At 43.5% G+C, this 12,034-nt stretch overlaps 1 protein-coding gene across 1 annotated transcript in view; it reads left to right on the top strand.

Moving 5' to 3' along the window:
- LOC144821929 (CD5 antigen-like) overlaps nucleotides 1–12,034 on the top strand; it is a 228,649-nt gene that overhangs the window by 205,598 nt on the left and 11,017 nt on the right. The window contains exon 5 of the mRNA XM_078679079.1: nucleotides 7,116–7,148. Within this exon, the coding sequence (XP_078535205.1) occupies nucleotides 7,116–7,148 (33 nt within the window). The remainder of the gene's footprint in view (nucleotides 1–7,115; nucleotides 7,149–12,034) is intronic.

The following is a 12,034-nucleotide window of genomic DNA, read 5'->3' as shown; positions in this document are numbered from 1 at the left end:
TCAACAACAGTTTCAGAAAGGGGAAAAGACCCCAATATGATGGCCACGAGCGGACCAACTTATCATGAGCCACAATCAGAACCTCTGTTGTCTTGGTGATAATCTTCAGTGCATTCATCCCCATCCAATATGTGGGTGTATATTGGTATCGAACCTCAAAATATCGAGGTCAGAAATATTGTGACAAAAATATCACGGCCAAAAATATCGCCACCGTACACTTATATTGGCAACTTCTAAAATACTGAGAAAACAATATTGACATCATTAATATCGTTGTATTAAATATTGTTTTTTAAATATACATAAATATTTACGTATATAAAATAGTACATATTAAATATATAAAATAGTAATAATAATGAAAAAGAAGAAAATGAGATTTAATATATATTTTATCAAATATAACAAATAAACTTAATTTAGGAAGAAAGATATGCCAAAGCCCAATTCTGAATCACTTCCAGGAATTTATTTCCAAATCTGCATACTTGCACCCTGACGAGTTTCTGATGTTGAGCCTTTTTTGACAGGCGAGTAACATTACAACATTGAATGCGAATGCTTAACCCCTTGTGTGCTCATGACAACCACACGCCGTCATGAGCCACAGGCGGCGTGTGCTCATGAAGGCGTGGAGCCGTCATGCTGCCTCCGCCCCTCCCACGCGCCACTAATTCCCCACCTGTGCGGGCGAATTAATGAGCGGGCGTGGTCATGACGAAACCACGCCATCATGAGCACATGCCGCCCGTGACTCATGACGGCATGGAGCCATCATGAGCACCGAAGCAGGGCGCTCACCCGCCAATCCTCCGGCGCCGCAGCAGAATTTGTGGCGCAGGGAAGGGGTTAAGTTAAAGAAGTCATGTGACATTATGTTACAGCACTGCATGATGGATGTTCAATGTTGTTGAATATTTTTTGGGTGATTCCTTTTTATTATCCTGCTCGATCCCTCTCCCGCCTAAGGCGGGATCTACGGGTGTTTTTATTGTCTCTGAAGCTTCGGGTTCTGGTTCTGTTTCCCCGTAAATGGATGTGTCATCACTCACTGTATTCTGGGTTTAATTTTTTGGTTTCATGACGTAAAGTAAGTCACCCAGTAATAATGGAAGCGTGAGTAGTTTGTCCACTATTGGAGTGCAAGTGCAGTCTTGTTGTTGTAACCTGTCCTCGAGGGCTGCCTCTTGCCCTCGTTTATTAGCCAGTTCAAGTCGGCTAATTTCCCGTGAATCCCTGATGTGAAATCGGCTAAAGCTTGAAGTACTATTAGCTGAAGATCCATTTTATGGGATTGATCATACAGTGCCGCCGTTGAATATTGCATATTTGCTCAGTAGTGTTGCCCAAATCGAATCCTGGGTCTTATGGCTTTTTTCTTTAGTCTCTGTTTTTGCACTATTTGTTAGAATTTTTGGGTCGTGGCTGTACGACGCTGCTACTTCCTCCCATTCTTGAGATGCTAAGAAAGACATATCGCCATTGAACTTATGGTTACTTTCTTGAAGACGCGCCTGACTCTTTTCTGGCGTTGTGCTGTCCCGAGATTTGCCGGAGTCTTCTGGGGTGTTAGGATTTGCGGTTGGTTAATTAACAATTGTTGAGCGGTAGAGATTGTGTGTGTCAGTTTTTGATCCCTTGATTTTTGTTCTTCCTGCTTGATTATTTTACTGAGGGTGGCCTGGTGAAATCTAGAGTCTGTCGCTTTAATCGGATTAAGTTGTCGCGATGCTTTATGAGTTAGAGAGGCAGTTTGAATCTCCTCTGCCTGGCAGAGTGTTTGATGAAATTTTGAGTCTGGTCCAATTTTTGACCCACCCAGCTGTTCCGATTCAGGAAAAGCAGGCTCTGATCTTGCAACAGCAGCCTTTGGACACTGAACGGACTGTTGGAAGTTGTCTGTGGTGAGCAGAGAGCCCGCGGCAACTTCCTGCGACACCTGCATTTGCTCTTGTTTTTGCTCAATTTGCTCAATTTCAGTGGCCCTTTTTTGGACTTCTTGACTAATATTTCCATTCTCTTTTTTTTGGTGAACCCGCTGGTTGTTTCTGACTTGTCTTTTTCTTCTTTTTCCAGTAGATTGTGTTGAAGTTGTTTTGGACTCCTACTGATATTTCCTCTTACTTTGGTTTGGGGAGATTCTTCTGAATGGATTAATGCAACAATTTGGTTTATTTCATTTGTTCCTTTTGTCTGAGTTTTTATTAAGGGTTGCGAGGATGTGTCTGGGCTTCTTGTTTGCAAAGGAGATTGCAACATTTTTATTTCACCAGTTTTGGAAAATATTATGGTCCCTGGGTCTTTTAGAAAGGAAAACTTAGTGTATATCCTAGGCTGAAATAAGCAGAGATTTCTCGTCTGTTATGGGCTCTTTATACTTATTCGATCTTGGATGTCTTGGATGTCAGGGCCTGGGCTCAAATTAGCTGTTGTATCTGCCTTTGCCTGTATCTGTTCCTTTTTTTAATAATTATGTCCTTTCTTGTGCAGTTGAGGTTTTTGGAGTTTGAGTTTTGGCGGGGATACTTTGAGGGAAGATCAGGGTCTCATTGGCCTTATTGTCCTCTGGTGTGCCTTTTATTCTTTCTAGCTTCCCACGTTTTGTTTTGTGCATGTCTGGGTCAAGCCCAGGTGGGCTGCTCCCTTAACTGCTTTCCCCACTATCCCCTTCGTTTTTCCTTTTTTCTTTCCTGTGGTCTTAGGTTTATTAGAGACTTTCTTTCTCTACGAGACCTCATGATCGCCTTTTAGGCATGGTTAGAGTTTTTTCTTTTGGCTTTGTCGTTTTAATTTGTCGTTTTAACCTGCTTTCCTGCTTCCCGAAGGGTGATATTTATTGCGACTTGTTTTGACTTGTTTGACTGACTTGTCAAAACTGTTTTGCCTCTGAATAGACCTCAAGATTCTCTTAGCTGGTTCTCTTTGCCAGATCGTCAACTGATTTGATCTATTTTATTTGTTTTTTTGTTTTCTTATTTTCCTTGTTTATATTGGTGCTAAAGTGGGTTAACTATACCTCTGCTTGTGCTCAGCTTGTTTTACTTCTGAAGGGCTGTCAGTAGGGGCTTGTGATTTCTTGAACTGTAGGCTGTATCTATAAATGTGACTTTGAGAGGCAGTTGCCAGCATTAAAGGTGCAAAAATGCTGAGATTCTGGTGGTTCTGGTGGTGCTGGTTGCGCTGAACGATGAAAGGTGAAAGTTATTAATGTTTACAATCTGAGGTGGAGGTTGATACTCGCCCCCTCTCTTCTCACACCTCCCCCCAGACTCTCACCTCTCCTTTTTGCTGTGTAGGATAATGACTCTCTGGCGCTCCAGGATGTTGTGGGTCGCTGTGAGTCGTCGGATCCTGTGAGACCTGTGGCACCTCCCGCCTGCTCCAACACTCTGCCTGCCTGCCTGCCTGCCTGCCTGTGAGATGCCTCAGCTGCTCTGCTGCCCCCTGTTGGCTCTGATGCAAGCTGCAGTACTGGCCGTAGGCCCAGCTCGGCCTGGCCCGGCCCGGCCCGCCTCCAGATATACTCCCTGGTGCAGAAACAGGGGTAGGGATGGTGTGGGCAGGAGCTGGAGTGGGGGCCGCCGGCATCGCAGCCACGCATCAGCGCTCTCGACCACTCACAATGAACGGCCGTAGGAGTGGGTGAGTGTACGAGAGTCAATCACCCGAGTGAGTGAGGCCCCCTTAGGGATTGTACTAACCTGTTGGTTTGCAAGTCTACCTGACTAGTTAACTCTCCCGTCTATTCAGTTGACAAAGGTATCTAGACCCCAGTGGGAGGCTTCATCCCCTGTGAAGCAAGCCAGGTTTCACAGTTCAAAAGTGGCATCTTATTTGAAGTTCGTCTGCTTGGGAATGCGGAATCAGAGTGGGTTTGTTAATGCAGATGTTTGATACCAAACATCCCTCTTGTCAGTGAAGCCATCGTGTAGCTGGGGTTATTCCTTTTCACCAGTGTCCAGCACATTCTAAAATGGCTTCCCTGATCACGTGCATTGGCATTAATGGAACTGAACAGCAGAGGGACATATCTGCTCATGCATGTATTCTATCACATGTAATAAAAAACAGCGTGCCTTAGGATTGTAAGGCCTGCTGGAGGGGTGATTCACGAATACTAAATGCAAAGTTAGGGGACATGGCACACAGGGACGTGTGTCATGGTATGTTTTTACTTTTGTATGTATCAAAACACGCAGCCTGCAAATGTTTGTCTGGCGTGCATTTGGTGATTGGTCCCTTAAGATGGCACCATTTGTGCCGCATCGCTGAGAACCCCTTCTTTAGTACCTCATGCCCTACGTGTCTGGGGTACTATTTACTAGGGACTTCCAGAGAGTACTAAAGGTTTTGCCAATTGAGGAAAATAACTGTACAGTTTTGTGAAAGAGATCTGGCACCGGGGACCTGATTAGCAGGACCCAGTGCACGTCCAGTCAAAATCACATCAAATACCAGGCAAGCAGTGGGGGTCACCATGTTATCAAGGGGCATTTTCCTACATGGATAGGACTCCAGATTTTGGATAAGAATCCATGACAGTCTGAGACTCACCCTGTACTTGTTGCTTTTGGCAGCTGTGCACATTTATTCCTTCACACTGAACATGGATCCCCTGTTTACAGAATTAAGGTTACTCTGCTGCTGTGGCAGCCACCTGCTTTGGTGAGAGGGGCTCTTAAAGATAGCACCTGTACTGCTCCTCTCTTGAAAGGTGGGTGTCATTGCTGCCTGCTTCCCATGGTGTATACCTAGTGTGAGGGATGTTTGCAGCGCTCTTCCTCCTCCTCTGGTGTCTGTTAAGTGAGAGACTTGTACAGGTGCTGCTCATAGTGTCAATGTTCTGTGTTAGAGAAGCTTGCAGAAGCTGCTCAGAGTTCTGAGTTACACCACATTCCTGTCCTCTTTTGCAGAGCTGGTGCACAATGACTGTCATGGTGCAAGGATGTCTGTGTTGAAATCAAGTTGTTTTTGTAGAGCAAGAGACACCTTCCTTCACAGAGACCCTTACACCACCCTTGGTGAGGCGCAGGCTTTTGAAACACACCCTAGTTTAAAGCATGTTGTAAATCTGGGAATTGTAGTGGGCGAGAGTGACCCGAGTGACCCAAGGTGGCTCATCCTGGGGGTGACTGGAGAAAAGACGTGGCCACAGTGGTCGAAGGCCTGGCTGGCCCTTGTGAGTGGGGTAGCCAATAGAAACATTGCCAGAGCATAGGGAGCAGAGACAGCACCTACTCTTACAGCCTGGAAAAGAGACCTGGACTGGTGCTGTGGGGCGGAGCGCGTTATCGACCAGAGCCGGGGCTGCCCTCCTAAAGGAGAAAAGATCTGGAGTGCATGAGCCGAATATAGAGAACTTTGATGCGAGCCCTGTGAACTGATATGTGTTGATGTGGGGGACAGGATGCTAGGGTTTGCGGTGGGGAGTGTGGGTGTCTCATGGTGGGGGTCGCCGACAGGATACATTTTAAGAACTGTGAAATTGTCTCGGCTATCTCTCCTTAAATGTCTCTTGTATATGGGTATTAAACTGAAGCCTGTTTATGTTTAATAAAAAGACTTTAAAAAAAATCTGTGAATGTGTCAAATGCCACGGGTGTTACATGGGAGCACTCACCGTAATGCCCATGGCACGCGTCCCCCTCACAGTGTAAGGCAACGCAGTGACTTATGCTGTGTTGCCTCACACCATATCTACGGGCTCATTTGCCACTGGAACGTCATTAAAGTGATGATCTAGTGGTGCACTGTGCTTGCAAATAAGCCCCTAGGTGTGTTGGAAGACATTATTGTAAAACATGTAGACCCTCATTGAGGAGTGAGAGTTTCTCGGAACACGTCCACCACTGCTTCCAACACTTTTCAAAGGTTGCCACTATAAAAAATATATCACATCGCTGGGTAACCCAAAGAATATTTTAATTCCCCATTTCCTTTTGTGAGATAACCAACCTCCCCAGCTGAAACCCCCCCCTCCACTATGATCAGGCGTTCAAGCACCCTGGATACGCTAGGTGCCTCGGTGGGATTCCAATAATGAAGCATGCAAGCAACTAGGTTGGTGGGCGAGAGGACTTTTAATAAAACCTTAACGATGTTTTACCCTCTGAGGGCCTCATTTATGGGGAATTGGCACGGGGCAGTGCTGCACATCTTCTTGCTGCGCTGCCCTACACTAATGTGAAAGGGCAGGAATGCACCGTATTTACGAAATACTGTGCATTGGTGGCCTTTCCCCCTGTGTTAGTGCGCAATTTACTCCACAGTGCCAAAGTAGGCAGGCTGGCACTGTGGCTCAAGGGTGCCCCTGCTGCAGGCAGGATTGTTTTGGTGTAGGAAGGGTCAACTCCCTGCACAAGAAAGAATCCCAAGAGGTGTTTTTCTCTTTCACATGGAAAAAGGAACAATAAGAAATTAACATATTTCTCCTTGTTACACCTGCTCTGGGGAGGAGTCAGATGTTGGTGCAGCCCCAGGGTTACGTGATTAAGTAAATCTGGAGCAGCGTCAGAATCCATGGGTGCTGCGTGGGGGAAACCCACTGTAATGGCCATGATAGGCCTCCTTGGTTCAGAGTAAGGCAAGGTAGCGGCCGGCACTGCTTAGTCTTACTCCATATCTACGAGGCCACGTAACCCATGCAGAGTCTTTGCATCGCCTCATAGATATGATCGAGAGGCCTGCGTCACTGGAGCGTCAGTGAAAGGTGGCGTCAGCCTGTCATAAATAAGCCCCTTAGTATGAAGGACATCTCTAAGGAATTAATAAATGACTTGGCAGCGCGCTCGCTTTTCATTGTTGATGTTATGAGAGGTAGACGTGGGAGGTAAACATGGTAAATATAGTAATGCTTCCTTAGATCGGTGGGGCACAGATGGGTGACCGAGTTTTTTATGTGTGGCCCCATGGTTTCCTTACACCACTGGATGCGTATTTTTTTCCTTTCGATCTCGGGTGGGCAGGGTGGTAAATACATTAATTCCTCCCTGGAAGGACGGTGGTGCAGGAGACCGTAAGAATACAGCTGATTAATGTTTATATTACCAGCATAAAACCAAGGAACAATGTAAAAAATAATATCTTCTTATGTTTTTCTTTTATCTTTGCAGTGAGGCGTGCTTTTAACCCAACAGTCTTCAGAGGTACGTCTATAAGTTGTTTCACATCCTTCAATATAAATCTTTAGTCCCCTCCCTACCAGGTACAGTTTGCACAAAAATATGTGAGACTTGTTACACAGAAGAGCAGTATTACAAACTCTCCATGTCTAGAGAGACCAGTCTATAGGCCAGAAGGGGGGGTGGCATCTTTTTCACCACGGCAACTCGAGTGGGGTTCTAGCCACAAATGCATATAATCCACTTGCAGGACAGTATCATGAGACTTGAGGTACATCTGCCCACACATTACCACTCTAACCTGCTGCACATGCACTGTAGTGTAGTTCCTATATTCCCAATAGGCTCTGCGCATTGGAATAATATCTTCAATAGTATAGACGTAGGACTGAGGTTAACTAGGTCTTCTACTGACGATATTAGACTTAAAGTTTTGTGTGCCAGCTAGCTCAGAGTTCACTAGAAACTTTCTCGAATAGGCAAGGAGGAGTTTAACCTCCCTGGATAGACAAGAAGGGATTTAGCTTCTGACAACCATAGAACATGACAACTTTGCTCTCCCTGATCAAGAGTATATCTCTAGAGTCGTGTGAAAACAAAAGACAGCTATTTTACTCAGTCAATACGTGCATACTTAGTCTCACCAGATTGTAGAGAAAAGAAGAGAATGGCGTTTTCAATAAAAGGTGTTATTTATTGATCAGTCTCTTTTCTCATACAAGAGAAATGAATCGCTACAATTGCAATACTTAGGGTTAAGTAAAATGCATATATTAAAAGCAGGATTATGAAATAATACTGTAAAAGCATGGATATGGTTTGTTAGCCATATGATACTTTAAAATGGATAAAATAGATACATACATATATACATTGACTAATCATACTCAACTGGTGCTTCTAACTACGCCTACCCCGGTGTACCTGACCTAAGCCTAATACATGGGAGGGAGTATGTAAGTAGCAGTTTAAGTTAAGTTTGTTTTGCCAAGAATCTGACTCAAGAATTCTCTGTAAGGGTTTAGTCAGTTCAGTACCTGGGGATTTGAAGGCAGGAGGGCTGGTATCTCTCTCTCAGAACTGGATATCCCAGTCACCCGCGAAGGCGAGCTGGAAACGCTGGAAGCTGGATTTCTCGGCAGGAGAAAAGACAGCGTCTCTCTCAGCGCGTCAAAAAGGGAGGGGCAGCGTACGTGGGCTCTCATCAGCTGAGCTCTCCGGCAAGTAGTCGCTGCTCCAGGTTCATCACCACCGTGTGTTTGCTTAGGGCAACGTTGGTATATTTATACCTGAGAGGTGCTGGGTTTGACGTAAGGATGGACATAAGACGTCAATAAAGATGTCACTAAGAACTGGTCGTTCTTACAGTGCTTCTCAGGAGTTCTCGGACGAAATCAAAACATAGCAGGCGGGGATTTCCCAGGTTGCTCGAGGCTTGGATTTGTTTAAGAACTCGGTGTGCTTTCTAGGGGGCTGGTAGGAATAGTGCTTGCTTAATGTGACAGCATGGGCTATGACTAATTTATGAAACGGGTTTCTGTGCCGTTGTAGGGATATTATTGATTTATAACCGGACAAGGGCCAGGAATAGGAATATCGATACAGGTACCTAGATAAACATACTACACCCACTCCACGCATTCATGTCCATAATTACTAACCTAAGCAATAGTAAACATATCTAATAGTGCATGTGTATACCGAACCACCCCAAAATACATTTTTTGCATCTGAAATGGCATATGCGAAATACACGAAAATGAGTATAGGTACTGTATGCTTTCAAGCAGTGTAATCATTCAAAAAGATGCACATTTATATCAGCAAGAATGATTTGCGAAAATTACACATGAAATGGCTCTTAATACAGAAAAAAAATGCGAGTCCACTCCCTCACATATAAATACAGTTATTTGTAAATATGATAGAGGCTGAGGTAATGTATTGTCTCTAGAGTTCCTAAAAATAGAAGCTCTGTTCTCTAAGAATAGCTTTACTTTAAGCAGAAGATGAGTTCCAAAAAAAAAGGTAAATATTTTGGAATTGGAAAAAAGTTTTCGTTTTCAGGTCAAGAAGAAAAAATAGTTCCAACTAGTCTCAGTAGCTTTGTTTTTCAAAGCTGAAGGCCAAATTCAGAGTTCAGGGAACACTGTGTGCTCGTTTGCTTAAAGTTATTCCTTTTGTTCGGGGGAAAACATAATTTCAGACAGACTTTCAAAAAAACAGTCTACTGCTTCAGGTGAAAGTTCGACCAAGTTGGAGAATGTCGCTACCATGCAGTCGCGCACATGATCGCTTTCAATGATGTTTTGATCAGCATTGCTTACAGAAGGTCGTACCTGGTTGATGCTGCTCTCATCTTGTACTTCACTACCCTTCAATCGCAGTGGTGAAGTCTCCACGAATGCCGTCATCAGGATAGGTAACCTCTGGGGATAACACGATGCATGAGCCTTTACTGGACCTAACAAAGTATCTGTATCCAATGGTACTTCTGAATGTAGTGTAAGACAGATGTCCAACACGCATTCTTCGCCGCCCAGCATACATCTTAACACAGGTAAGATACAATTCTGCCATATGGGTCTGAATGAAAGAAACCAGGTCATATTCAGATCTCTTAGCCGGGCTAATCCAAGGACTTTAGTTATGCGGTCCCGATAGCGTATAGCTAGGATCGTTTCTTCCATTGATGCTGGAGTCTTGTCTGTGACATGGCTTGCCATAACGAAGCAGGAGTAGCAAAAATAAGATGCCTGCTACGAGTCCCAACAGGAGTGGAAGTCCGCCAAAGACAGAATGGACAAAATTAGGAAAAATACCCAGGACTGTTTTGAATGGTGTTAACAGTCCCGAAAAAACGGTCTTAAATACACTCGCGATACCATTCGTATCAGAAATGTTTAAGATTTCGTTTAGCATTTCTGCGAAGTGTAGGGGGCAATTTGTTGATAATAATGCATGTATCTCTGTCATTGTCCTTGCAACTTGGAGATCATACATTTCTTTTGATGACGTCAAGTGCACTGGCGTCTGTAGAAGCACAGTCTTCATTCTGCTTAAAGTATCAATTCGAATAGAAGAGATATTCAAACTGGGCCACATTTTTCCCTCCCTGTCTGGAGCGTCATTTGGAAACAATACTCGCTCACAGCAAGTGACCATGGAACTCACGCTTACCAGATAGGTTTTACCTGGCAGCAAGCCACAACATCTGTGATCCACAATTAGAATGTAGCTCCCGTTAGAAAGCCGTCTAAAGTATGGCTCTATTCGAGTTGCAGGTGTGCCGAGCTGGTGACATGAAAGGTTATTTGAAGTCCCCTCACAGGCCCCATGCAAATTTATGCCCTGACACAGAAGTATACCACTTAGTGATTTTTCACAATTATTACCACTGAGAAATACACTCTGTCCTTTTTCACTATGACATGTGTGTGTATAAGGTAATTTCCATGTTGACCTAATGTATCCTTTACCCAACCTTTCATACTGGCCTGCCTGTATATACTTTTGGCAGTATCGAAATTGGAAAGTTGTTATCGTAATAGTTATGATTCCGTGTATTATCCATTCAATGACAGGTCGTTCTGACATTGTCAATGGTAATCTCTCAAGTCTTTCAATGCTCAGAATTGTATATTCTGCTCCCTTTTGTGCCAAGCTGATTTGTGTATCAGTAAGGTTAAAGATAGTGAATAATGACGTTGTGTTGATTAAACGCCAAGGCACGTAGCCTGAACGCAGATTTTGTAACGTCCAGCCAAGCTGTACAATAGAACACAATTGAGACTGACCATGTTGTAGCATTAGTAAGTCTTGTTCTATTATATCGATTGCAGATGATACAATACTGTCCAGTGAATATATTCTGGAAGACAGAGTCATTAACCCATTGTCCACAACAGAAAGGGATTTTTCCAAATTAACACGGTCAATTTACCGTATTTTCTTTGCTGCTGTCTCAATTTGAGTTTCTTTCCAAGCTTCGTTGTAAGCTGCATATATAGAGGCCGCTATGAAACGTTTTTGACGCTGTTTGCGTGGTCCCATAATGAAATCACACAAGTCAGCACCTTCTTCAAGTAAAGTCAAGTGTTGCTTAATTTCAGCCAGTGTGGATGTTTGTAGCCATTCGAGGCAGAGTTTTCCTACCCTGTATGTTGTTACAATCCCTGGATGTTGTCTCTGGGAGTATCTAGGGTCTGGCCTGGTCAATGTGAACCCCTGTATTTTGTTCAGGAATCTATCTTGACAGTTATTTGTGTCAGTGGGCCAGATCAACCATTTTTTCCAATCAGGATGTGTTCTGTTATGGTTTAAAATATGGGATACGTCTATCTCAACATCTGTAGTGCTATTACTTTCATGTGTTGGCTTTGGAATAGACGGTTTGTTTAAATTTTTAATTTTGGCTAGGCCAAGACAGGTTGTCTGTTGAATTGTGTCATTCGAGAATATAATTTGTTCTGGGATCATGCAGGCTCTAAATAATGATTCTATACCTTGGACCTGCCAATCTTTTGTACCCCAGATTGTTTTTGTTTCAATATTATTGTTCCAGAAATCAAAACCAAATGTTTCTGAATAGATTAATTTTGTGTTTGTAAGCATGGTTTTCATTCCTGTCTTATTTAACATTTTGAAATAAAATGTTTCTGCATTACTTGTGTTAAACCCTGAGAAGTATGAAAATGTATCATAAAATGTTTTTGAACTGCCTTTTGGTGGAGTTGCACAATGTTCCCATTGATTATAATTAAAAACATTTCTAGGTTGAGCAGATTTATGCAAATAATGGTTAGCATAGTGGTTGTAACAGTACATCTGGTCATAATTAGATGAACCCTGTAAATAATCATGTTCAGTAAATTTAGCTGACATAACTAGGTCTGACATCATATCATTAT

Source organism: Lissotriton helveticus, chromosome 2_2 (genome assembly GCF_964261635.1).
Source record: "Lissotriton helveticus chromosome 2_2, aLisHel1.1, whole genome shotgun sequence".
Taxonomy (NCBI): domain Eukaryota; kingdom Metazoa; phylum Chordata; class Amphibia; order Caudata; family Salamandridae; genus Lissotriton; species Lissotriton helveticus.
This window is presented reverse-complemented; position numbering and strand designations above follow the sequence as displayed.